The following is a 27,553-nucleotide window of genomic DNA, read 5'->3' on the forward strand; positions in this document are numbered from 1 at the left end:
TTTTTGGGGGTGTTTTGAGCTAAGAATGAAGGGACACACCTCCTATTTCTGAAAAGGAGCAGGGTAACATGCCGGAGCGTGTGCGTGATTTACATTCACAACATAGGACTGTCAATACGCGTGTGACCGGATCGTTGCGTTTATATGACTCTTTTTCTTAGGCCGCGAAAACTCCCCGAGGTGTCCAGCCGGCTTCGACATTCCTGCAGCTCTGGCAAAAGCAGGGACGGACCCAGCGCGAGAATAACTGTCAAGGCGCAGTCCCACGCCGGCAGAGCCAGGGTGTCATATCTGGGACCGACCGGGCGAGGAGAAGACGGGAGCCCTCCTCTCCCAACTCTCTTGACAGGCCCGAGCCAGGCGGGCGCCATGCTAGAAACCAAAATGGCTGCCCCGGGGAAAGCAGCCCAACCCGAAGAGCACCGAGGGGGACGTGCCGAGTGACGCCCGCCGCACCGCGCCACGCCTCGCCGGACCCGCCACACGCAGGTACCTTCTCCTCCGCGCCCACCTTTCCCCGTATCGGCAAAGTCCCCGTCGTCGCCTTAAGACGGCCCCGGGCTCAACTCAGCCACTTTCTCATTGTGTCCCTCTCGCCCGCCCGGAACCCGGCTTCATCCTACCTGAAGCTCGGCCCTTTCCACCTCCCAGTGAGCGCGCTCCATCTCGAAGCGGGCCCACTCGTGCTGGATGTAGTGCAGGATTCCCGGGATAGTGTAGTGCTGGGGCCGGGACAGCTCCGAACCGCTCCCGGGCCCCGCCGCTTCCTGAGCCGCCGCTGGACCTTGAGACTGCTGCTGGGACGGGAGACTCCCGCCGCCGCCGCCGCTGTTAGACCCCACGCAGCCCTGGTTGAGCAGCTGGGAATTAACGTTGCCTCCAATGGGCGGCAGTGGCTGCTGTTGAGGTCGCGGGGTAGCCCCCGCCATGATCCCCCCTCCGGCGCCGGGATGTTCGTCCATTGTCTGTTGAGGAGTCCTCCCCTCTTCCTCTTCCCGCCTAGTGTGTCCGGCCGAGTCCTCAGCGGTGCTCTCGGGGAGGGGGAGTGTCCGGCCCAGGGAGGAAGTCCCAGCGGCGTAGAGGAGTAGCCGGGTGTCAGAGTCCAGCTACACCCGAGCCGCCTCTATCGCGGTTGCCGCCGGCCGCCATTACAGCCTCCGCTCCATCATCCACCGGCCAGATTCACTCACCCACCCAAGGGGAGGGGGTACGCCGAGCATGCTGGGTAACAGCAACCGCCTTGCTCTGCCCCCCCCCCGCCTCCGGCGCCGCTGCCGCCTTACTCTGCGCATGCGCTCGCGTCTGAAAAAATCCTGGACGGGAGACGGAAGAGGTTCCTGTGCATTTGGTGGCTTCTGTTTTATATTCTGTATTTCATTCTTTCACTCATTCACACTTGTTTTTTCTCGGATAGCACGATATTCAGGAGGAAAATCAAGAGGGCTTCCGCTCTCTAAATCAAGGCTTTTCAACCTTTTCACCCATCGTACCACTTTTAGGATATGGCAACATCCGAGTACCACCAATCGCCTAGCAAGGTGTCAAAAACTTGATGACCCCCCCCCAAAAAAGTGATAAAGTACAGGTAGTCCTCCACTTACAACAGTTTGCTTAGTGACTGTTCGAAGTTACAATGGCACTGAAAAAAGTGCCCCCCAAGGCACAGCCGAGCAAGACACCTGCCTGCCCGCCCGGCGGTGCTCCTCCTCCTGTCCGAGGTTTTCATTGTTGTGAGCATTTCTGTTGAGGATTGGCAGCGGGGGTGGTGTGTGGGGGTGTTTGGTTTTTATTCCCCCCATCTGGGTGGTTGCAGCAGGTTTTGGTCATTTCACATGACCCTGGGACATTGTGACCGTCATAAATATGAATCAGTTGCCAAGCATCTGAATGTAAATCATAAGACCCTGGAGATGCTGCAACATTCCAGCTGATCGGTGCTTCTTCTGGGCTCGGAAATGCCAGGATCAGTGCCGAGCTCCAGCTGGAGCCTGGCACTGATCTTGGCGCTTCCACTGAGCCCTGACAGTCCCGAAGAAGCGCTGATCCTGGTGCTTCCACTGAGCCCTGACAGCCCTGCAGCTGCAGCCGTCTCTCGCTCAGGCTTGTGTGGTGCTGCCACCAGTTCAGCTCATTCCCCTCCCTCACTACCACTTTTCTAGGATGGTCGCGTACCACCTGCCAGGTGCCAATGTACCACAGGTGGTACCCGTACCACTGGTTGAAAAGCCTTGCTCTAAATCTTGCACGCCTTATTCTTTAACTGCTGCTTGACTTTTATTTGTACAATGACTCTATGAGGTAGTGTATAGAAATCACTTTTAAATGCACGTAGAGGAGAAGCAGAGGATTACAGTTAAGGAGATGCTCCGGGTTTTTGTATTTAAAAAAATCCTAGACGTATTTAGTACTGATATGTTACTTTGATTTATAAGCCTTTCAAGAATCTTGGTTCAATAGTTATTTCCCAGTACAGTATTGTAATTGACAGCATTAAGAGTCATTGGTATGTCAAAGGTCCCATAATAAATTCATGGCAGAGGTGAAATCTGAATTAGATTTTTTTGTCATTTAGATTCATTGTCATATTCTATGGTACTGTTAAACTGGTGCAAAGTTGCTTAGTCCTGGTGAATTTACACTTAACGGAAATTCAGGGCTTAATGAATTCCACAAATAACTGGAACATTAGTAGATATAAATTTAATTACACTTTAGTTGTTAGTCGTTAAGTATTTAAGACTGAAAATACTTGGGATGGTCTCTCTCAGCTCTAGAAACCATGTGAACGGATCATTCACTTCTCAGCACAATATTTTGGGGTTTAGATAATCTACATGGTTGCCTATTTTATACTAGTAGCTCTGGATGGTTGATATAGTTCATTTTTTAAAAATTAAACCAATATAAAATGAAGAAAAATTCAATTAGAAATGATAATAATGATAATACAATAATCAAGGGACCTCACAAGAATTCCCAGTACCAAAATGCACATATTGAGCTTCATTAATATTCTGGCCCTAACATCTAAATGAAAAGTCAAGTCTTTACAGCCTTACAGAAGGCTAATAGTTTTGGGGCCATCTGGATTTTACACTGAAGGCTGTTGCAAAGGACAGGTGCAGCAACAGAGAAGCCATACCGGTTTTAAAAATGTGTCATTTGTTACAAAGAGAAGGGGAGAGTATTCGGTACGCTACCTTGAGCTTCTGAAAAGAAAGGCAGGATACAAATCTAGAAACTGGAAAAGTGAGCTCTGGTTCTCCCTCAGACACAGAAGCCAGGTGGATGTCTGAGCCAGTCATTCGCTCTCAGCCCAACTACATACATACAGTTGTGAGGAAAATATGGGGAGGGAGTATTATGTATGTTGTCTTTAGTCATACAAATAAAGGTGAGATAACAAAATCTCAGTAAATAAAGGTAATCGTCATTTGAATATGTTGTAAAAATGTTTTCCCCCTTTAGGATGAAATTTTCCTCATGCAGGAAACTATTTAAAAATGGCAGGAGAAGTTAAGAACAAAAGCATTTCTGGTACAGGCATCTAATTCTGACTATATGTAATTCTTCCTTATCTCTGTGGGAAAGTAGAAGGAATAAAAGATTATTACCTGACTTCAGAACGGAACTTACATTGCTGTTTTATAACAGCATAGGAGTCCTTTGTTTGCTTCATTGCACAGTACCTCACTTCAGAAGGCAAGAACTGATTTCTCAGTATATAGTCTTCCACTGTAGCTGTTCATTCAGATCACTTGCTTTGTGTCACTGATGATGGATTGGGCCAGCAACAGATTCTTAGCATTGCAGTTTCATTCCTCATATGTCTACAGCTGACCAGCTTGGGTGGATGGGGAGGCTTCCTCACTCATCACACGCACAACACATATACCCAGCTCTAGGACATAAGCATGCTTTGATTTTGACGCTGGAGTTATTATTATTATACTATCATCCAAAGTAGGACAGCAAATAGAAACTGGAGAATGAGCCTAGTATCAAATTACTGTGATGAATATGAAATTATATTAAGAGATGATAACTTATCTCTTGATAAATAGGTAGAAGTTTCTGGGCAATCTCTAGAGATCAGCTATGGAAAATCCATCATAATATTTAAAATAAAATTAGAGCTGTAGTGAAGAGCTTTATCGTTTGATAATCTATTCAGTCATCTTTGTAACCCATATATAAGCTGTAAGCTACATACAGGAACATTTTACAACTTCTGGCTGACTGCGACTGACAATAATAGATCTTTATCACTTTTTGCTGTTGTAGCTTCTTCTCATAGCCCTTCGGTAAAATCAAGCTTCCTCTGCCCCAAAGTCAAAATCAGGACCTCTATTTCTAAAGTTTGCCCTTTCCCTTATTTATCTGAGCATGAATGCATCATTGATGCATTTAATTAAAGGCAAACTATCAAAAAATAAAAAAACACTTTCCTAGTCTGTTTTTTTAAATGTTAAAATTTTTAAAATCAGAAATCAAATATGAAAAAAACCAGAAATTATCAAAAACACTGGAATGCAGCAGTTTGTTAAAGTGTTTCCTTGGTTCCAAGTGAAATACCTCTAATCCTTTGTTAAATCAATATTGAGCTAAAACTTAGGAGAATCAAACCCTTTAGCTTTACTTTGCAGATTACAATTTATGTTCTTTCTACAATCCAAAAATGAGATACTTTAAACTTCTAAGTAAGATGCTGCCCATAAGGATTTCCTGTTTCCTTCCCAAATCTGCCTCTCGGAGAGCTAATTCCTCAAAGCAAGGTCCCTTTGTCCTTCAATACATTTTGAAAAAAGGAGTTCTTCTATATCCCATTAGGGATTCTGGACACAAGTTTGGGGAAAATGCAGAGTTCAACTACTATGGCATTTGGTGGCTGGGAGATAATCTGTCCTTTTGGTTTGATAGGGTTCTCCGTCTCTTCTTGGGACTCTTCAAAGAGGGTTAATGTTCCATACTATTGCTACTTCTATAGATTAATAATAGTTCTTAGAGCATTCTTTTGTGATCTTGATTCCTTTTTATTCCCAAATGTCTTGTTCTGTAATGGAAACAGCACATAAACTAAATTAAAATGAAAAAGTATGCCCTCATTAAATCATGTCACATAAAAGTAAACAAAAATTGTTCTCAAAATATTTTACTGTTAACTATATTTTACATTCTTTGTTTATAAATGTATAAATTGCTTGGAAACAATGTACAAAAAAATCTCTCTTTTGTATATAGTAAGCCATGCAATAATAGTAACAGACTATTTTTCTTTTACAACTCTGTAATCCAGGGGTCCCCAAATTATTGGCCACCGGGCTGCATGAATGGCTGGCCAGTGCATGTGAGTGTTGTGGGTGTTTGTGGCCCCACTCTTGTGAGCGTCACAAGTGTTTGTGGCCTCACTTGAGCGAGCATTGCAGGAGTTGTGGCCCCACTCACGCGAGCGTCACAGACCTTCGCAGCCCCACTTGTGTGAGCATCACCGCGAGCACCATGGGTGTTCGTGGCTCAGCTCTTGTGAGTGTCACGCGCATTTGCAACCCCACTCATGTAAGTGTCTCTGTGAGCGTTGCAGGCATTCGCGGCCCCACTCGTGTGAGCATCGTGGGCATTTGCGGTCCTACTCGCCCAAGCACTCACGGCCTCACTCACGCAAGCAACAGGTGTTCGTGTGGTGCGCATACATGCATGCATGTGTTCCCCTCCCCACAAAACCATGCCTTTCCCCCCTCCCCTGCTCCGGGCCGCCAACCCCGAAAGGTTGGGGAACTCTGCTATAATCCCTTGCTTCGGGTGGGATCTGGGCAACTGAATGGAGCTAGGGATGCTGCTGTGCATCTGGAAGTATGGTACAGTATACGGTACAGTACCAGCAGCAGCTTATCCTCAAGGCTCAGTTTCATAAATACAGTTTCATATTAGGCCACTTGTGGAAGAGCCACTTCCTAACTACAAGTTTTGTGGCATACAACTGCCACACTATCTCCTCACCATAGAATTGTGACAAATGCACTACCAGAAAGAAGCTGAATAGATCTCAGTGTTGGATAATTCCTATTTCTCATCCAGCCAGATTTTGGAAATACAGTCACTTCATTTCACATAACGAAACTTTCAGTACATGATGTGATGAGGCGTTTTGTTTTCAGCCAGCTTCTGGAAAGCCTGATGCTAATTAGAGAGTGAATGACTGGCCCTAGGTGAGCCAGATGGCTTCTGCGCCTAAGGGAGGATTAGAACCTGTGTCCCTTGCTTTAGTTCAGCGTATTAACCACTACACCGTGCTGGCTCTCAAAAGCAGTACTTCAACAAAGTACTAATTAAAACCGACAGATAGCAGATTTCAAAGAAAGCAAAGAAGTACTTTCATAAGACATCATTAACTGCTCAGGTCCATTTCTATAGGATTTTGCAATGGTTATTAGCATCAATGGTCTTAAAAAGGATTAAGTAAAAAAATTAGAAGGCTAGATGTACTTGTTAATAACAAGAGAAATAACTGCAGTGTTGTATTTAACGACTATATACAATCTTAATTCAAAATGAAGATCTTAATTAGTGAGGTCTCTGTTATCCAGAGATGATGCTCTCAGAAACTGATACTGTATAATGGCTGACGGAAAGATAAGTATCCCATGCTCACGTTCTCACTCATTATTTTTAGTTTTCATATTCCTTTAACCAGTCTTTCTGCTGAAAACATATTTTAGAGGAAACATTTCAGATTAAGATTTAACCTCCATTTCATCATTACCCAAGATTGTAACAGCTTTCAATAAATATCAATCCTGCTAAATTTTTGAATGGGTGTAACTTTTTTTTTTTTAGTTTTAATGATAAAAGGGTTATGCCTGGATGCAATAGTATCTGTCATGGAAGAATGAAATTGGTAGACGTTTTAATTTCCATCTAATCCCTGCAAGTTGCAGATTTTCTTCTCCATCAATCATCATTGCAAACAACTTTTCTGATCATAAAAGAATAGAAAATAGCGTCAATTTATAGAATTAAATCCTTTGTTTCCAGGTAAACTAATTTTCATTATTAGTTATTAGCATTATTATACATACTTCCAAATCTCTCAGAAACTACATTTTTGGGGTTGGTATCCGAATCAGTTACAAGATTGTACTGTATCCTCTACATTTTCCTTGTAGAATCCAAAATATATGTAAATTTCTTAGTTTCCTTCCCATCAATGCATTGACTTTTTCCAGATTTACTTAGCTTTAAAAGATGACAGTTTCATGCATTCTCAGATCATTCTACTGGGTCTGTGAACTGTTCCATTCTCTGTTTATTTCTATTCCTTTTGACAAACATACATTAATCTGATTTTCAATCATTGCAACATCTGATTCAACAGTATTAAATATTCATGAATTGAAACTGGATCCTTTTCCAAACATCAGAAAAAAACTTCATGAAGTTTTTTTTTAAATTTCTTAAGTAATTAAAATATCTATTTCTTAAAATAATAATAATAATAATAATAATAATAATAATATGATTATTGGTAACATTTAAATAAGAATGAATGGAATGGCAAGATGATAGCCACACAAACATTAGTCTGGTATCATGTTTCCTATTATGGATTGAGAGAAGGTGGTCCCTTTATTTTTTTCTTTCTTTTTCCCCCTATATAATCAATACTACTACTACTACTACTACTACTACTACTACTAATAATAATAATAATAATAATAATAATAATAATAATAATAATAATAATAAAGTTGGAAGGGACCTTAGAGGTCATCTAGTCCAACCCCCTGCTCAGGCAGGAAACCCTATATCATTTCGGACAAATGGCTGTCCAGTCTCTTCTTTAAAACTTCCAGTGTTGGAGCATTCACCGCTTCTGGAGTCAGGTTGTTCCACTGGTTGATTGTTCTAACTGTCAGGAAGTTTCTCCTTAGTTCTAGGTTGCTTCTCTCCTTGATTAGTTTCTATCCGTTGCTTCTTGTCTTGCCTTCAGGTGCTTTGGAGAATAGCTTGACTCCCTCTTCTTTGTGGCAGCCCCTGAGATATTGGAACACTGCTATCATGTCCCCCCTCATCCTTCTTGTCCTTATAATCAAGTTGGGATCAGATCTTTAATCACTTTATAGACCCAGTCTCCTTAATGACTGCTGGGTTGCATCAAAAGTAAGCTAATCACAATTCAGCCATTTTTCTGCTTACAATTAGACAAAAAGAAACTAATACAGTGGATTGCAGCTCTTTACGTTAAATTAAAAATATGTCCAAATATTGAACTAGTTTATCAGGCTTTGCCAATGATAAGGACTAAGGGAAATAGTTTAATGAAAAAAAGGGTTTTTCTGCTCTGAATTTTATGAGATGTTGGAAATTCTTAAATTATGAGTTCTCTCCCTCCCCTTAACATCTTTTAATTTTCTTTCTGTATTTTAAAAGGGCATCTTGGAGATGTGGAAACAATTGTGGAGTTTTTATAGGTGCCCTAAGAGCTTATACCGTAAGTTCATTTTGTTTTCAGTTTTCATCCCTATTTATTTCTCTAGACGATTTTTTTTCTAGGAGAAATTTCTTAAGACTTTCAAAGGTGTTAGTAGCACCTCCTCTTCTAAGAGACAATTATGATTTTTTTTAGACACCCTGTCAGCCCTATTACTTACGGGGAGATTCTGTGATTTAATAGTAAAACAGCTGTTTTTTATGCCAAAGGTCCCAGGTTAATTTCTTGATATGTCCAAGTGTTTTATATATATACACGCATGTATGTATGTATGTATGTATGTATGTATGTATGTATGTATATGATAAAAACAAATAAGTTTGAACACCAGGATAGCATTAAACCACAAACTGTTTAATACAAGTGCTAAGCTTTCGTCGGCCAACACTGCCGACATCGTCAGAGCATAAAAGCAAGGTTGCTGGGAGTTCTTTTATATCACCGGTCGACTCTGCATTCGACTTTTCGATCTGGTCACTGGTCCACTCATTGTCTCTGGTTATTTTATTTTTAAAGGGCACGCGTTTGCTGCTACACAAATAGTTTCCAAGGCATTGTTTAAGCTGAAATTAATAGAACATTCAGATATCCATAACCAGGTTCATAATTAAATTTTGCATTTAGAACAAAAACTATACTTTCATGTGTAGATAAGAGCAACATTGTTAGTTTACACAATGGCAGTGTTTCATAGAAATAAAGTCCCTATGAAGAAATCCAGTATTCAGCTATCAATAGGCAAGGGATAGAGAGAGAAAAAGCTTCAGCATAGATCTGACAGTACAACAGATTGTGGTGACTTTAGTTTCTATGTCTCATGAAGATGTAGGAAAAACATAGGAATGATTATTCTCCACTACCCTAATACAGTTCTACATGAGTAGACATATATTACTCCTTTGGTCTCACATCTTATTATTGTAGCTGCCAGTTATGCAGATCGGTGTGTAAATATACTCACACAAAATTACAGGGACTTATCCAGGCAGTTCCCAGGAGTCAGTATTGATTTGAAGGCACATACACAGAGAGAAGAAATGTGTACTTCTTTTGCAACTTTAATATTCAATAGTTTGCCACAGTATTTTGTTTCTAGTTGTATCGCACTTGTGCTGTACATCATCAACAACATTTTTTATTCTAAATTTTCACGGGAGAGCATGGGTCCATAGGTTGTACACTACTTTTTGTTGACTAGTGGGAGTTACTTTCTTTATAACCCTTGGCATTAGCCACAACAATTTACTGCATTTGATCAGAACAGATTGGAGTTATATCAAATTGTTGAAATAGAACATTGTAATTCATTTCAAAGTAGAAGTTTCTCTGGCCAATTCCACTACAAGTCACTGGCACGCTGAAACTGATTTTACCTTATGCTAGTCAGATTTAATTCTGAAAACTTTTGAAAAGTAGCACATTCCTGAGAAATAGATTGTATTTTTAATCCTTGATCTCTCTTTAAATGTAGAGATATATAGTTATATAAATAAGTACTGGTTTTTTTAGTCTCTGAAACTTGAAAAAATTCAAGCAGGTCTCTGCTTGCACAATGGGACTTCCTCTCCTTTACCCTTTACTTCCTTCAATAGTCTGCACACACCCAAAACCATTTCAAAAATTTCCCCAAACTTCTGGAGCAAATTTTGGATCTACTGGGGACGTAATTTTTTAAAAAACTATCATTTCCACTGTGGGAGGGCAAGTTGTACCATCAGAAATTAGGCTCTGAAATTTGCAGAACCTGTAAAGCCAGTTTGACAGGAAAAGGTTGTGGAACAGGAAAATTTGAGCATGTATTTATGTAGTTGAATATGCATTTATGTAGAATGGATAATAACTCTACAGTGCTATCCCCGGATCTTGGAAAATTTAGCTTCTCTATAGGAAACATACAACAGGATTGTGTGGGGGGGGGATATGGGTGGTGGGTGGATAATATCTTCCTGTGCAATAGAATCCATATTTATTTAAAGTGAATACTTTTTAACGTTAATTAACACTTGCTATACTCCCACATAGTTTACTAACAATCAGATAAAGGGTGCCAAAATGCCAGAAGGAAAATATATTGGACTTACTCAAGATTCAATACTTGTAAGTAGTGTTCCATTTTACAAATTGAGAGAGATTTCTAGCTTTCCTTTAAGCCAATATTGATAGTTGAGAGATAGTTGGAGAAAAGGAAACAAATGTTCATACTCATAGACAGAAGAGTATTTTCCACATGAAAGAGTATATGTCTAGAAAAACAACATTTGGAAATAGCTGTCCCAAGAATTACATTTTCTATACAAATCAAATTTTATTAATGTCATACACAGTATATTTCTATATATTTATGTCACTGAATAGACTTGTTGGATTCCTTTAGATAGCTGCTCTTCTCAGAGATGGATAACAGGAAGACCATTTTATAAAAATACACAATATAAATTGACCCAATAGCTATACTTTTAACAATACTACACTGTTTTCCAGTGCTGCTTCTCTACCAGCAAAATTAAGTATTACAAAAAACAGCTTGTAATATGGCAGAGACTTCAAAAATAGTAGAGTAGAAGAAGTCCTTTTTGTGACTAGGATCAGCCATTTAGCACTTGGCCAGTTCATGCGTACATGCCCAAGGGTATGTTTCAATAAAGTCAGTGCAGCTTGCTTCTGAATAGATATGTAGGATTCTGCTGCTCATTTTTGGTGGCCCAGTATTGTAAGATGCTGAGAGATATAGAATTAGCTTAATTACCCCACACAGCTAGAATAGTTAAACAATATCTTAAAACCCAAAGCATGTTAGAATACATCTATTCAAGTCACTAGAATTATAAGGCATTGAACATAGCATCTTACTTCTATGTGGAAACAAAAAAGTTTGTTATTGAGTTGAAGAAAACACTATAGGAGAACACTATAGTATTAATTTAATTTATGGCAGTATTAATTTATGGCAGTCACAATTCTTTTTGAGACTAACAATTTTATTTCAGGCAGTGTCAAAATTTAAATACTATTTATTTATTACTGAATTAGGCATTTGAATTTAAACTTCTCAATAGCCCAGAATTCTTTGGGTAATGTATAAATATATAGATGGCAATAGTATCTTCAGAAGAACCAGCTGATTGGAGAATCCTGGGACTTAAGTTCAAATCACTTAAATTTGCCAAGATTGAGAAACATGGTTTCCTTAAGTTATAGCTTAAGGAAAGGAAGAGAGAGGCAATGCATAAGGTCATTGGATAGGATGAAAGTAATTACTGGAATACTGTTTGAAGAGGTTATAACTAAAATAAAATGGCAAGGAATTATCCAGAAAGTCACCATGAGTTGACTTGATGATCCTTATTAACTATCCATTATAGCTGTTCATAGCTGCTGATTAATGCAGTATTTTTTTCATTGCTCTGCATTGGCTGATTCAAATATCTCTAAATGTTGATTAGAATAGGACTGTACCAGTCAGGCAGTCTGAGTTCTGGAGTGTTCATTCCTTACATACCAGAGATTGCTCATGATAAAATTACTTAGGTTGTGGTCAGCAGTGTAAACAATACATCTTATTCCCTGGCTAACATCTTTAACCCTTGCTTAACCGATTTTCCAGTACAAAACTGGAGTTTTAAAATCAAGCTGGGTAAAGCATGAACAGCAAAAAAATTATCCTTTGGAGTCCTTCTCCAGATAAACCTGCCAAAGGAATCAAAATGGATAACAGCAAGAAAAAAATACATTCTCATTTGAGATGCTCAGTTTATAGAAACATTAGAGAAAACTAATTTGTGTTTTTCTTTTACCAGAGCCAGGGTAAAAGAAAATTAACTTGCTAGTGTTTTGCATTGTGAATCTGTTTTTAATCTTAGTTTTATATACAATGTTTAGTTTTCAGTAATATGTGTTTTAATTGATTTGTGCAATATATTTTTCTTTATCTGATAAGGGTCCTGATTCAAATTCTGTACACTCCTCATGATTAATTCCAGTTTAGTGTCAGAAACCTGATGTTGTGTCATCCTTTTCTTACCTTCAGTCTGAGCTGGGTGATGACTCCAACAGATAAGGCTCCCAGTAAATTAGACCTGGGAAAGCATGTTTCTTCTATTACTCCAAGGTAGAAATTGGGTAAAAGTGGCAGAGGGATATTTTCAGGTCATTTCAAGAGCTGGCCTAAATTTTCTCCATGTCAGTCATGTTCTGAAAGCTATTACAATTTTATATTCCAGAATCTCAAATGACTTATCTGTGCATTAGCTCAGTACTGCCCCTTTTTCATCATCTTTGGCATTAAAATGGTATAGTCCTAAACTGAATTTGTATTTGCTCATTGATGAATTTAGAGAACAAAAAAAATGGGAAGATGCCATAGAATTGTCAAAAATTACGTCATAAATACAAACATCTTTTACTAACAGGTAACATGTATAGTTATTCTTTGTACTCTTGCAACCACCTGAGCATCACTTATAGTGACAGTTACTTTCCCAAACCTCCCATTAACCTAATCAAATAGTGTGGTAGCAATAAAGGAGAGGCCTTCCAGGGAAGCCATGGTGACCTAAACATCCCTGCCAAAGTGGGACAGCAGTCATGATGCTAGAGATCAGTGGCCATATGCAAGATCCTGGCTGGAGAAATCTCTCTGGAGAAAGGAGAGGTTCTGAGATTGCCTGAATATATTCTGGTCAGCAATTCATCATAAGTAGACTGTAGGAACCTGGTTTTTGCAGTCATCTTATGAGTTGAATGGCTGGGAATTAAGGGATTCCATCTAAGCTCACACTTGTAATGCAACCTTTAGATACAAAAAACTTGATTGAGCTCCATTTCTTAATCACCTTTGGGATTGTTCTGCCCTGCTTTTGAAATATTAAGAACCTTCACAATGAAAAGCTTTTATTATATTCACTGGATGTGTTTCCTTCTCCTTAGTGAAAAAAGTTTTAAATATGACTTTAATAAATAGCAAAAGAGAGTTTAGAACATTGATTCTGGAAAGTTAAAAATAGGCTAAAGGTCCAGTTGGATTTGAAATAAAAAAATTGAAATTAATTATAAAAATCCTTCTTGTAGAAACTGTCAATGCTGGATTCTTTGGGGGAAAAATGATAGAACGGGACTTTGAAAGTTGGGCACTAGAGGGAACTAAGAGAAATTAAAGACTGCAATTAAAGAAGAATATTTCAATTGGACTTGTTAACAAAGAATGGAGTATGATTCCTTAACACTGGCTGCTTTAAGGGATATTTTTGAATAATGAATTCAGAAATTAATTTTAAGAATATCTAACACCATAGATGGTGTGTTAATGATGTCATGGAACACAGTCAAGCTATACTGAAATTGATTTGAATGTGTATTTAAATATGAGAAGTTACATGAACAATATGAAAAAAGATAACATGCTGGACATACAAATTAAACTGGCCGGTGTCGTAATACTTAAAGATGACATATCAAATTAGAAAAGTGATTTGGATAACTGTTTTCACTGGATGTACAAAAGAGATCTGTTAAAGTTTTGAAGGATTCTCTGAGAAAGGACAAAGAAAAAATAAAAACAAATCAAGTTATAGGAGATTATTTGAAGGATAAAAAACTAAGATTGTTAAAAATTCAGGGAAGGAATATAGAGTTGACTTATTTGATCAAGTTTAAAAGAGATATGAAGTATATCTATAACCCTTAATGGACTTTTGCTGTTAAGAAATAAATGATACAGAGTTTGGATTTTGTTTATAGTTAAGACATGAGATATGGGAAGAAGAGAACATTTGTTGTATTTTAACAGATGGTGATAACTTACTAACATTGTTTATACATGATGAAGAGGAAGGTTGCTTCTTTATATAATTTTTTCTTTTCTTTTTTCTTTTACACACTTTTATTTTTTCTTTTAATATTTTTTGTGGTTTGTATTATTTTTTACTTTTTCTGATTGCAATCTTTAATAAAATTGTTTCTCATAATTTTTATTTCTAGTCCTTCAATTTTCTGCAAAATACTATTCTTTCATAGTAATTTTGATGATGCAATTTCTTCCCTGAGATTGATAGCCATATCTCTTTGCTGGAAATCCACTGAAGGAAAAAGGCTTCATGTTGGAAAATATCTGTTATAATTAATTTGCTAGCCATGTATTTAAGAGATAATGTTATTTGAACCTAGCTTATCTAAAACTCCAGCTTTTCTAGGTCTTCACATGTCTTCTACTAGCTTGGAGTACTTTGTGCAGCTTCCAAAACCTAATTACTTGGCCCTTACTGTAGTCTACGGACTGTAAAATTTTGTTCCTGATTCATTGTTTGCTCTTAATACGTTCATTCAGTTCATTTCTGACAGTGCTGATAATTCTGAGTTTCTGATTTCTCTTTCAAGCATTTTACCTTATGAAGTTATTTAGACCGAAGCACAAGCCATGATCAAATTTTTCCTGATGGTGAATAAACAAGGTCAAACGAGGCTTTCCCGCTATTATGAATACATGGACCTTCATAAACGGACAGTTCTGGAAGCTGAAGTAATCAAGCAGTGCCTTTCTCGTACAAAGGAGCAAGTATGTAACTATGACTTTTATGCATCTGATGAATTGGACCAGAGTTTCGAAATGTTATAAATGTTAATGTAGTTTTTATGGTATCAGAATTTTTAATGTATTTTCCATTGTCTTTATCAGATGCTTGAAGGCCAAAATTCATGTAATTCTGCCAGATCTATGGCTGGTTGGCTTTATTTATACATACAAATGTGTAAAACACAACAATTAGTTAGGAAAAACAGAAATCATTCAATAACAAGCTATATACCTTGTGAAGTTATTTAGACCAGAGCACAAGCCATGATCAGATTATTCCTGATTTATGTCTTAGAGGCATGCACAAAATATGATTGAATGATCTATTTAGACACAGATAAAAATAATTGTTATTAAATTATTCAGAAATTTGTATGTCTTTTGAATTTTAATTATTTTATTAAATGTGACAGAGTAGTGATCAACATTTTGTAAGGAATGTAGGTTTTTCTTTTTTACTGACATAATGCAGGAGGGGAACAATGCTACAGTCTTATTGCACCCTTTTTTCAGCATTTTTCTATACTCAAGTATGAATACAATGTATGACTTATGATATATGATTTGATTCTAAGGGTGACTGACTTCACTCGTCACACTGAATAATTCTGCAGTTGATTTTATATTGGCATGTTGTGCAATTATATAGTCTTGTGATAAAATAAAAAAATCGGACAAATTATTGTTAATACATATCTACAAATCTAAGTATTTTATATCAATTTACATCTTTTACTTTCTGTTTCCCTTTAGTGCTCCTTTCTTGAGTATAAAGATTTTAAGTTGGTCTATAGACAGTATGCTGCGCTTTTCATAGTAGTTGGAATCAATGAAACAGAGGTATGTTTTAACTTTTTTAATCTATAAATATAGATATATCCTGAAGACCCTTTTTACATAAAATTTACTTGTTGATACTTCTTTGTCCTGATGTTCATATGTCATCCAATGCTTCTGCTGCTGCTGTTCACTACATAAATTCTGGACAGACAACTTTGGGAGCTGGCCCCCAAGGAACACAAGAACGTGGTAGCAATGCTATGACATCATCAGAGGAATGAAATAGAAATATTTTGGCCTTTTTAATATATATTTGGTGAGATGTGCGGGTTTCAAAGCTGGCAAGCCCTGTGGTGATTTAATCTACTTATTTTCTCTGGTTTAGAGCTTGCCCCCAAACTGTACAGACAGTTTGTTGTGCTTTGCTAATAAAAATACACTGATACTGTGAGAGAAGGGGAACTACAAAAAAAATAAGATAGCCAGTCTAAAGAAAGACTGAAATTGCTCTTTGCTTCAGAACTGTAGAAAGTTTTCAATCACAATGAAAATTGTATTTTTTAGGTGTTTTTTTTTTTAATATGGATCTTAGATGTAACACAAGATATTCTCAGTTCCACTTCTCTTGCTCTCTATTCTCTATCATATCCTAGAATCAAAACTAGACACAAGTCCAAATTTTCACACTGTTATTTAATCTGAAGACTAAAAAGAAGACTATTACAAGCTACAAGAAACATTCCAGCAGATAGCAGTATTGGTCCCCTGGAACAAATTAAAAATTCTGTGGTACATTAAAGATCAAAAGGCTGGCATGAGTTTTTGTAATGATGATGATAGATTTAGCTAGATCTCTAAACTGAATGCTATGAATTCATATGACACACACAAGCTAGCTTCTGAGAGTTGTAGCAGCCTTACATCACCATGTATTGGTTTGATTGGCTCTCATTTCTCTTAGCAGATCAATTATTCTGTATCTTCAGGCCCTCATGAAAATAGTCTACCTCTTCTTTCCCAGATACCGTTTTTACTGTACATGCATCTGAAATGTGTTGTTCTCATTACTGTATAAATATATAGATGAATCCTGAGTAAAATAAAATGTATTTATAATAAGGAAAATCTTTGAGAAAAACCCAAGGCTAGAAACAGGAATCATGAACTAAAACATCAATGCCAGTGTCAATGTATAGGGCATTGGTGGCGAACCTATGGCACGGGTGCCAGAGGCGGCACTCAGAGCCCTCTCTGTGGACATGCGCACTGTCGCCTCAGTCCTAGGCCTTCAGTTGGGTTTTATAAAACCTTTTCGCTTTAGGCCTCCACCGCTGTGTACAAAAAAAAAGGTTCAATCAATCAGTCAATTTAACTTCTCACAGGAAAAAAAAAGATCTTGCAAAGTTGGAATTGATTGATTGAACTTTTTAGTCCCACCCAGTCTGCTGTTACCACCGCAGCCACGCCCATCCAATGGGCCACACCCACCTGGCACCCGACGATGCATAAGTGGGTTTTGGGTTACAGTTTGGGCACTCGGTCTCTAAAAGGTTCGCCATCACTGGTATAGGGTGTAATCAACTTGCTCACAGTGTTCTCTGCAGTGAAATTCATTGCAGTGTGGTAGACTGGTATTCCATTTGCACAATGTATCATTTTACTTTATTTTGCTAGTACAGCAGATGCATAATTTAAGGGAGAATTGGGGCACTGTTTTCTTTTGACCACTGGGGAATCTCATTCAGGAGCGGCAGTTGATGCACAGCCAATATCGAAGATGGGCAAAGCTTCTCATTTATAATTACTATATTACATCAGTACAGTAAGCTGTTGTAAACAAAGAAAACTTATTAGCACACCTGTCTATTGTTCCTTTTTAAAGTATATTTTGAACTTAATTTCAGAATGAGATGGCTGTATTTGAACTGATTCATAATTTTGTTGAGGTTTTGGACAAGTATTTCAGCAGAGTGGTAAGTATGAATTTAGCAAATGTAATTGTACTGTGAACAGTCAGCTTGAAAGCCAGGTAGTATTTCTGTGTATAGGCCATAAGACTAATGAAATATATGGGGAACAGTCATGAATATAGAAACGTTTTTAGGTTATGCATAGTGCACACTACCACTCGGCTGTCCAACCTTCATCATTAGATCATGACCTACAAAACATGAGTATGCTCTATCAGCTGTGCAGTGTATGTGCCTCAATTGCCATCCAAGCAAGCTTTTTCCATGATTCACTTTTGGAGAATGCTGTTTATGCATAATGCAGTTTGTGCATGAGAAATGCCCTATACCTTAAGTAATGTTTAATGCATTACCTTAATGCTTTAGGTAATCAAAAATAATGTTAGGACATTATTAGGGAAAGTAATAGCTTTTCCATGTTAACATTTCTGTGAATTTATTGGCCGATTAATTAACAGTATCAGGTTTACAATTTCATAAAAGTGAGGATTTGGGTTCCATCCACATATGCCCAAATCTCTCTAAACTATTAACAGATCTTTTAAATACAATTTTAACTCAGAAGTGGTATACTGGCTAGGAAATTCTGGGAGTTGAAGTCCACTTAGCTGGCAAGTTTGAGAAGCACTGAAATAGACTATGTAAAATATAGTCTATTCAACTTTTTATCCTTTCTGAGTTTAACAAACTGGGAAGCAAGACCAATTCCTGTAGATTGCTATCACTAATGTGATTGTAGTATTTTTAAGAGAACACATTGTGGATTGTCTATTCTCTGCTAAATGATCTATAATCACAAAGTATATAATAGTAGGGGAAGATTTTGAATGAAATTTGCAGATTTTCAAATTACTGTAAGTGTATAAGGTACTTCCTTATATGACTGCTGACTTTATGTAATGCATTTTGCATATAATAATCTTTGACATGCAGACTGACATGGGCAAAATATAATGTTTTTAGCAGCTCACTTCTGTAGAACACATTAACAAATATAAACTTAAAAAAAACATTAGCTTCTGAGTTCTTTTTAATGCTGTGATAGAGGTAGAACATTTGATTTAGAAAATAACCATTTGGGGTTGTAGAATGTTCACAATTAGGCAAATGGAAAATGAATGTGTTTAAAGCAGAACTTGGAAGTAAAACTCACCATTTCCTTAAGTCATCCCAAAGATGCTTTTGCACGAGGCAACTGGACTTTCTTGTTTTTCTTTGAAGACGTTTCGCTTCTCATCCAAGAAGCTTCTTGGATGAGAAGCAAAATGTCTATAAAGAAAAACAAGAAAGTCCAGTTGCCTCTTGAAAAAGCACCTTTAGGATAACTATGACCTGGATGACTGAGAATCTCCATAGACATTTCCTTAAGTCCCATCCACTTTTTCTTTCAGAATTTGATTTTCCTCTTGCATCCATCATCTTCCTCATTATCCACTTATCCTCAAAAATCAGTTGCAGTTGTTAAGTTGGGGAAACAGCATAACATGCCTTTGGGATCAATTATGCCCTCTGGGTTTAAACATAGTCAGCATTCTGAGATTCAACTTTTACTTGAATAATAAAAATAACTGTTCCATTCCATTGGAAGAAATGACAAGAGGTGAGCTTTTGGGGTCACTGGAAGTGGTAGCAGAAAAAAAATGATTAAAAATGTCATATTTATTTATCTTGAAAAAGAATTTCTGCTAGATTGAAAACTTTGAAGGACTTTAGGAGTCCCTATGCTTGCATAATAATATACAAATCAATTTTAGAAAAAAAATAGCAAAACCATAATAGCTCTGTCCTCTTGCTAATTTTTTTTTATTATTTTTTTCAGAGTGAATTAGATGTATCCTTTTTTATTCCACCGGTCTATTTATTCTTTTTTATGTTCTTGCTCTTCCTTGCCTATAGCACACTACTTGGCAAACAGCTGAATTAAAGCTATAACTTATTGCACCAGATATTGCACCAATATAAAATATGTGAGTGTTAAAATTGGGGTAACTTGGTAAAGGTCACAGAGATTTTACACAAAAGAAAGGTGGTATGATTATAGATATTGGGATATTGATGCTTTATCCCTTCTTTTTAACCAACTTTTTAATCAACTGAGCATTAACCATTTTAGGAATTAGCTTGAAATCTACAAACTCCAAATTTGAATTTTGGGAGTAATATATAAAAATGTATGAAGTACAAAGCAATAATAAAAATAAAAATAAAAATAAAAATAAAATAAAAATAAAAATAAAAATAAAAATAAAATAAAAAAATAAAAATAAAAAAGCAATAGAAAATCAGCACACTACTGTATAAACTCTAGTTAATGAAGGCTATTGTCAATTTAAGCTTTAAAAGTTACCAATGTTAAATAAAACTAGGAAAATAAAGAGGTTGCATGGTACCAAAATGATAGCAAGTTAACATCATGTGAACCCTTCCTTCTAATATGTTCCTTGGAAGTCTGCTCAAAGGTGGATCATCACCACTTAAAAGGCTTTATCTTTGTGTGACACTGGATTTTCATCATGGAGGACTGGGGGACTCAGAATAGTGCCTAATATCTAGCTCTCAATAGAACATATACTTACTAGAGAATATATGTCATTCAGTGTTGAACTGTTGGGTTCTTGATGTTCTCTGAGCTTGATGGTTTTCCTGTAGACATTTTGTTATTAGGCTAGGTAATCAGTGCATGGGTGTGTGAAAAACCAACAGGATTACAGTGATTGAGCTAGACAATATGAAGAACCCAATAACTAGATCTCAACTTGTGAGCAAATAAATCTGGGAGAAGACAACATACACACATTTTATTGTGCGTGATACTTATTCTTATTCCTTTGAAGGAGTGTTTTTCCCCCGGGGCTTGGAGCTAGTTCCCACCTTTAGAAAGTTATTCCAGTTCAACTTGCCCCTAAAAGGGATTTATTTGTCTCCATTCCTTGAGTTTGAAGAGCAGGAAAGGTTTTTTTTCTACCATGCCTTTAATAATATCATGCTGTGCTGATTTTTAAACTAACCCAGTTGTTTAAAATCCTTTGGGTGCTGCATTTTGAGAAATTGCATTTGTTGTTTAACCTTGTTATTTCTACTATCTTTTCATTATTTTAATTCTGAAGGACCAAAAAAGCATAGTGGACACTTTCTTAAATGGTAATAATAAAATAATTACAGTATTTGCATGATGACTAGTTCTCATATTCTAAAATATTCACCTAAACCAGGGATTGAAAAAAGATGAATCTGAATGTAGACATAAATCTCCAGGTGATTTGCAATGCATGTTGGAAGGTTTCTTAATGTGTGATTGCTATTTTTGCAACATCAGCATAATAATAATAATAATAATAATAATAATAATAATAATAATAATAATAATAATAATAATAATAATAATAATAATAATAATAATAATAATAATAAAAAAGAAGTTGGAAGGGACCTTGGAGGTCATCAAGTCCAACCCCCTGCTCAAGCAGAAAACCCTATACCATTTCGGACAAATGGCTGTCCAGTCTCTTCTTAAAAACTTCCAGTGTTGGAGCATTCACCGCTTCTGGAGGCAGGTTGTTCCACTGGTTAATTGTTCTAACTGTCAGGAAGTTTCTCCTTAGTTCTAGGTTGCTTCTCTCTTTGGTTAGTTTCCATCCATTGCTTCTTGTCTTGCCTTCAGGCGCTTTGGAGAATAGCTTGACTCCCTCTTCTTTGTGGCAGACCCTGAGATATTGGAACACTGCTATCATGTCCCCCCTCATCCTTCTCTTCATTAAACTAGACATACCCAATTCCAGCAACCGTTCCTTATATGTTTTAGCCTCCAGTCCCCTAATCATCTTTGTTGTTCTTCTCTGTACTCTTTCTAGAGTCTCAACATCTTTTTTACATCGCGGTGACCAAAACTGGATGCAGTATTCCAAGTGTGCCCCTAAATTGCACCACTGAAATTAAAGGAACTGAGATAACATAACTGGAGTTTGCATAGAAACACTATGCCTTTTTTTTTTCATTGACAGTTCAAGTGATAGATCTTGGAGTTCCCTCAAGATTGAATTCATCTCCAATAGAACCCACACATATATCTCCCTCTTGGCAACCTTTGCCACCCAGGAGGGGCATGGATCTAACGAGCAGGTGACCAGGCTTACAGTTATAAGGACCTTGCCCACTTCTTCAGGCACAGGTTTAAACCTTTCACAGATATCAGGGCAAGATTGTTCCCCAAGCATCTTCACAGGACCCACATTAAATCTGGCATATGTCAATGTCCCATGTAGACTAGAAAGAAATCACAACGATGATCTAATTCTACTTTATTGTAAGGCTACTTTAACAGAATCTTGCAAATCTGAAAGTACAAATCTCTTGTCATCTCTTTTTATTTCTGATTAGTTATGGCAAATTCTTTCTCTGCCTGTTACCCAGTTACAGGCTCCTCCCTCTTTTCTCTGAATGTTCCTTAGGTGCTATCTCTTTGTTACCAGGGCATGATCTAACCATGATAGAGGAGCCACAGAGAGCTCCCCCAGCTCACTTTGTCATTGCTATGAAAGAAAACCAGATCAGGTGTGTGACCGCTATCCCATGTCGGGCTCTGGATGACCTGGGATAGGCCTAGCACTGTCATGGTGGCTATGAACTCCTGATCTACCTCAGACCCCCTCACCAGAAGGCAGACTGAAATTTCCCAAAACCATAAATATGGGAAATTCCACTGTAACTATAGTGCCAACACTTTCTGCAACAGTTTTTCCCCAAAAGAGAAATTAGGTGAAAGTTTTTTAATACAGTTATATCAAGAGATGGGTTCTTCAGCAGGGTGTACATCACCATTTCCTTCAAGGCAGAGGCCATTACCCTCTCCTTGAAAGAGTCATTAATCATCTCCCACATCTAGTCATATGCCCCTCACTAGCCACAGTGAGCCAAACAGGACATGAAGCAAGATCAGAGATCCTGACATGGGTTTTTCCCCTGCTGCCTCTAACTCTAGAAGCTCAAAAGAATCCCAAATTGTCTAAGTCATCTGGCAAGATTTGGCACAAGTAGCAACTGCCTTGTGAGCATTTTATCAGGTGGCCAAGGTGATCAGTCAAGCAAATCACCATGAGGAAACAGAGATACCTAAACCTGGGACTGAAATAAAATTGCACATTTCTCTTGTCATGTCATAGCCAGCTTGGCGCCTTCTATCATTCCCTCCTTGGGTGGGAATTTGTTTCCCCATACAGGAAGGTTCCGTTGCCCCTATTGACCTAGTTCCAAATGAAGCAGCCAACCTATCACATTCTCATTCACAAATAAAGGTAGACAAGTAGCAATCAGCAATCAGAATCCTATTTTCTCATCCATTCCACACATCCGCACACCAACTTGACAGCGCAAAATTCCTTAACTCATCAGTTCTCATTTGTGAGCCCTGTCCTTCCAAAAATCAGTTCTTTCACATTTCCCACAATCTTTCTAAATGTTTGTAGCCAATTTTCCATACTAACTGTCAGAATCTTTCATTTGCCATCAACTTCAGATTGAGTCCAGTGGAATTCTGTTTTATTGCAGTTGCTCTGGAACCTATTTCTTGGCATCTCCACACAGCTGCTACTCTTCTGAAAGCTTCCAGTTTTCTCCATTTTCCTGGCCATATGATGTAATAGGAACCAAGACATAGATCAGTGTTTCTCAACCTTGACAATTTTAAGGCATGTGGACTTCAACTCCCAGAATTCCACAGCCAGCAATGCTGGCTGTGGAATTCTGGGAGTTGAAGTCCACATGCCTTAAAATTGTCAAGGTTGAGAAACACTGACATAGATGATTCATGGCCCTGGCAAACTCAGTTTCCCATGTGACAGATCAGACAACCAAGAAGACTTCTTTACTGTCCTTCTCAGAAGATACTTTTCCAGTTTGTTCAGATCATCCTGTCGTCTCCTTTGCCCATCATTCTTTCTATGCCCTCCTTCTCACTGGCACTTGCTATCTTTTCCGTTGCACCCTGTTCCTTCCAAAACCTGATTACATAGTGTTCCATCCTAGTCATTGACATGCCTGTAGTCTGTAAATACCAGTACTAGCATCACAGAAATACTTTATAACTAAAAAAACCCATGCACACTTACTGCAGACATTTTTTTGGGGGGGAAAAAGACAAGACAAGAGCATGCATAGTAACTTAATTTCAACAATTAAAACATTTTTAGCTTTTTGAGTGATTGATTTTGGGTAAGGAAATTATGCAACCTTCAGGCCTGCAGGATTTTTTAATAGGGGAAGTTTATTAGGAATTAGGCTTTATCTATGCAGGTGGAAATACTGGCATGCCCTGAAAGCATAACAGTATTATTCCAGGTTTGTACTTGGTTTGAAAACTTACCAGGGGATTCCAGGGTAATTTGATGTGATGATTAAAACCCAGTCTAGAAACCAGGAGACAGAGAGTTCAATTCCTGCCTTAGGCATGAAACTAGCTGGGTGATATTGGGCCAGTTACTTTTCTTTTAAATCTAGGAGAAAGTTATGGGCAAACCACCTCTAAAAAAACTTGCCAAGAAATTTGCAGGGATTTGTCCAAGCAGCCACCAGGAGTCAAGATTGATTTGAAAGCATAAAACAGGTTAACAAAAAAGTTGGAAAACATCTTAGGAAAAGGAAGTAGCAACTATTTTTTCTTTTATTTAAAAAAGAACTTTCCAGTATAACAAAATGTAAAATAAGATAAAGTCTTGGTAAATTGCTGGGATATGACCCTTTTTCTCCATAGAATGGAATTAAAGAGTTCTTTATTACATTAATATTTGACAAGCTCACCGCTTTGTGCCTGAAAATGTTAGAAGAAAATTCTTTGGAATAATGCAACTGATTTAGGAAAGAAATATTTATTCAAAAAAATTATAGGAACACTTCAAAGCCCTAATTTTTTATATAGCAGGAATGACTTGGAGGATGATAGTTAAGCCTAATCTGAATTTCTATAGTTTAAATGACTATTCTGCTACAGCAAATTCGTATCTGAAATGAATTAAATGCTTGTGGGGAAAAACATTTCTTTTTGAAATTGAAACCTAAATATCTTGATTTTGTGATTGGGAGCTGTTCACTACAGTGCAATTCTGTACCTAGACAGCTAAACAGCTAGACACTGTTTACTTGCAATAAACATGTCACCGCACATTGCACAAAAGCTTGTTAGAGCATTTGAAGGGAAGAATTGAGTTAGAGTTAAAATATATATATGACTCATAGGTAAGAGAAGCAGATACACAAAGTAATCAGTAGCAAAAACCAAGCTTGCTACTCCATAGTAGGCATCTAATATGTTTTGTTCAAGTGCAAACATTTCAATGATGTTTGCTAAAGGAAGAACTATCCTTTCATGACTGAAATAACCATTCTGGTGACTGCACCAACTGTTACATTGCCAGATGAAGGCTTGTTTGATTGTACTGACATATAAGGAGATCAAGGTACACAAAATCAGAGGTATTAAATTGATATATAGACAAAGCACACTTGAAAAGTTCTTAACAGGGTTCCTTTCAGATCACATCATTTAGATACAGACCTGAACACAATTTTAGATCAACCATACACTCATGGCAATGATTTGTGTTATCATGCTGAGTCCCATTATAATAGGGAAGAATAGTAATCTATTTCATTTCTCAACATTTTATATAAAGTAGTATGTATTATCGAAGCCAGTTCCTATCCATTAAATACATATCCCTGATGAAATTGATGCCAATCTCTTTTTGCTAGAAAAATGCTAATTTTAATTTCATTGTTAAGTAAAATGGGGCAAAATAATCATCTTTTAAACCCATATTCTTAAGGAGAATGTGCGCAGCACCTGAATAAATAAATAAAAATAAAAAAGCCAGTTAGTTGCTCTAGCGTTCACTTAGAACAAGATGAGCAAAAGTAGATTGAGAGAATGAAGAGGAAGTTATAGCCACTTGGTTGTCAAGAGCAGATGAAATACTTGCTGGTGGAATGAAGTTGTGGAATGCTGCTTAGCAGGGTGTGGTTAGCTCACATCATGATGGTATGATGAGGAAACCTCTTAGGGTTTCCTTCATATCAGCTTCCAGCTACCTCTCCAGATGCTTTTTCAAACTTTGAACTGTAAAATGGAATATACTGTATATATCAAATCAAATCCTAAAGCTTTGTCGTGTTTTGGAGCCCTATCAAATGATCCTTCTGGTTTCCTACACCGCCCCCCCCCCAGGAAATGGTAGCATTTATTAGATTTCTGACAGCTGAATTAGCAGTATTGAAATACCTGAATTATTTGTGTAATTAGCTTTTTATGACAAACAGCATTCTATGCCCACACAATACATTAAATAAACTCATTCACTAGTTTTAAATAGAAATACAAAACTCTCCTTTCTAAACCAATTGGGCAGTTTTCATAATACAACTCAAGACTTGAAAGTCAAGAATGTTTGACTCTTAGTAGAATGCATGCATAATTAGGTACATAATTAAGACAACGTTTTCAATACGGAAGCCATCTCATTAATACTTGTCATCAAATTGCTTTAGTCCAATCTCAAGAGAGAGAGCCCTGAAAGCTGCTGATCAAGAAAAGATAGAGGCCAAATATTAAAGAATTTTGAGTATTTCTTTCAAATTATAATTTCTCGGGATTGTTGGAGAAAAGCCATGAGAATTAATTCAGAATAAAATTCAAGTTTGTAACGTAGAGATTATTGTAGAAGACAGTAGCAAGTGATATAACATCACACATTACCTCCCTTGATAAAATATGTTTTAGGTTGAAGCACATTGATAATAAATTAAATATTTAAAAGAACCAAAGAAGAAGCTGTTATCACTTATTTGTTACTGTTATGCAGATCAGATACTGAATATTATAATGTCATACTGAATATTTTAAAAATATATCAGTTTGAAAAAAAATAATGGGAACAAGCGCACATTAGATTTCTGAATACCAACATGGCCATCTCACTATTATTATTACAAAAACAATATATACTAGGATAATTTAAAGATTTAAAATGTTAATGACTCCTTTGCATTAGATTTTGTAATGCACAATGTTAATGACTCCTTTGCATTAGATTTTGTAAAAATGAAATCAAGTATTTCTGAATCTCAGGTCTGCAGTAGTAAGTGACATTTCAAATGTGTGCTTTTACTGTTTCATGTTTCTAAGTCTCTTTTCATTCATTTACTCAGTTATAACTGCAAATTTCAAATTGAAATATAAATCATGGTGTCATAAATTTGGCATAGCTATTGAAATATCTGATTAGAAAGTTAAATTAAGTTGTCCAAACATGAAATAAATGCACTGATGAATATGGTATTTTGCAATTTAGTTCATACTTTTTGCTTGAAGGAGTAACACAAAACCTTAACTTGATATATGAATACAGATCATGTTCAAATTAGACAGAGTGCATATAATTTTGGATGAAATGGTTCTAAATGGTTGCATTGCAGAAACCAACAAAACCAGAATTCTTGCACCTCTTTTGGTTCTTGATAAAATGGCAGAAACCTAGAAGAAACAAGCCAGAAAATAATATTGTACATATTTGAAAATACTCTTCAAATAAAAAGGATTGTTTTTGAGTTTTTTGGCAAATTATGAATGACTGTTTTCAGGCTAAAAGATTACTTAAGTGAATGTTTAGCTCTCATCACCTTCCTGTAAAATTACATTTTTTACTACTATGCCAAATGTTTTTGAAGTTTGTAATCTGCTTGAGGAATTAAATTAATCTT

The 27,553-nt window shown here is 37.1% G+C and overlaps 2 protein-coding genes across 5 annotated transcripts in view; one reads left to right on the forward strand and one right to left on the reverse strand.

The window, feature by feature from the left end:
* Positions 1–990, reverse strand: part of STRN3 (striatin 3) — a 46,527-nt gene extending 45,537 nt beyond the window's left edge. For 2 of the 3 annotated variants that reach the window (XM_015816144.1, XM_015816143.2), the window contains exon 1: positions 624–817. In XM_015816144.1, the coding sequence (XP_015671630.1) occupies positions 624–665 (42 nt within the window). In that variant the 5' untranslated portion in view covers positions 666–817. Of the gene's footprint in view, positions 1–623 lie in introns of all 3 variants that reach the window. The other variant, XM_029284172.1, reaches the window with a different exon arrangement.
* Positions 415–27,553, forward strand: AP4S1 (adaptor related protein complex 4 subunit sigma 1). Of its 2 annotated transcripts, none has more exons than XM_015816145.1 (6): positions 415–489; positions 14,861–15,038; positions 15,810–15,896; positions 17,741–17,809; positions 19,626–19,637; positions 27,202–27,553. In XM_015816145.1, the coding sequence occupies exons 2-6, from the start codon at positions 14,901–14,903 to the stop codon at positions 27,328–27,330; spliced, it is 435 nt and encodes a 144-aa protein (XP_015671631.1). In that variant the 5' UTR covers positions 415–489; positions 14,861–14,900; the 3' UTR covers positions 27,331–27,553. The 2 variants fall into 2 exon arrangements, with proteins under 2 accessions (XP_015671631.1, XP_015671632.1); XM_015816146.1 differs by lacking the exon at positions 415–489 and adding an exon at positions 8,435–8,488.

Source organism: Protobothrops mucrosquamatus, unplaced genomic scaffold, assembly GCF_001527695.2.
Source record: "Protobothrops mucrosquamatus isolate PMUCROS unplaced genomic scaffold, P.Mucros_1.0 scaffold403, whole genome shotgun sequence".
Classification (NCBI taxonomy): domain Eukaryota; kingdom Metazoa; phylum Chordata; class Lepidosauria; order Squamata; family Viperidae; genus Protobothrops; species Protobothrops mucrosquamatus.

Bases quoted from the DNA above. Each gene is read 5' to 3' on its own strand.
- AP4S1 (XM_015816145.1), top strand. From the start codon at position 14,901: ATGATCAAATTTTTCCTGATGGTGAATAAACAAGGTCAAACGAGGCTT. The intron at 15,039-15,809 runs GTATGTAACTAT...GTTTCCCTTTAG, and splicing joins TTTCTCGTACAAAGGAGCAA to TGCTCCTTTCTTGAGTATAA. The intron at 15,897-17,740 runs GTATGTTTTAAC...ACTTAATTTCAG, and splicing joins TTGGAATCAATGAAACAGAG to AATGAGATGGCTGTATTTGA.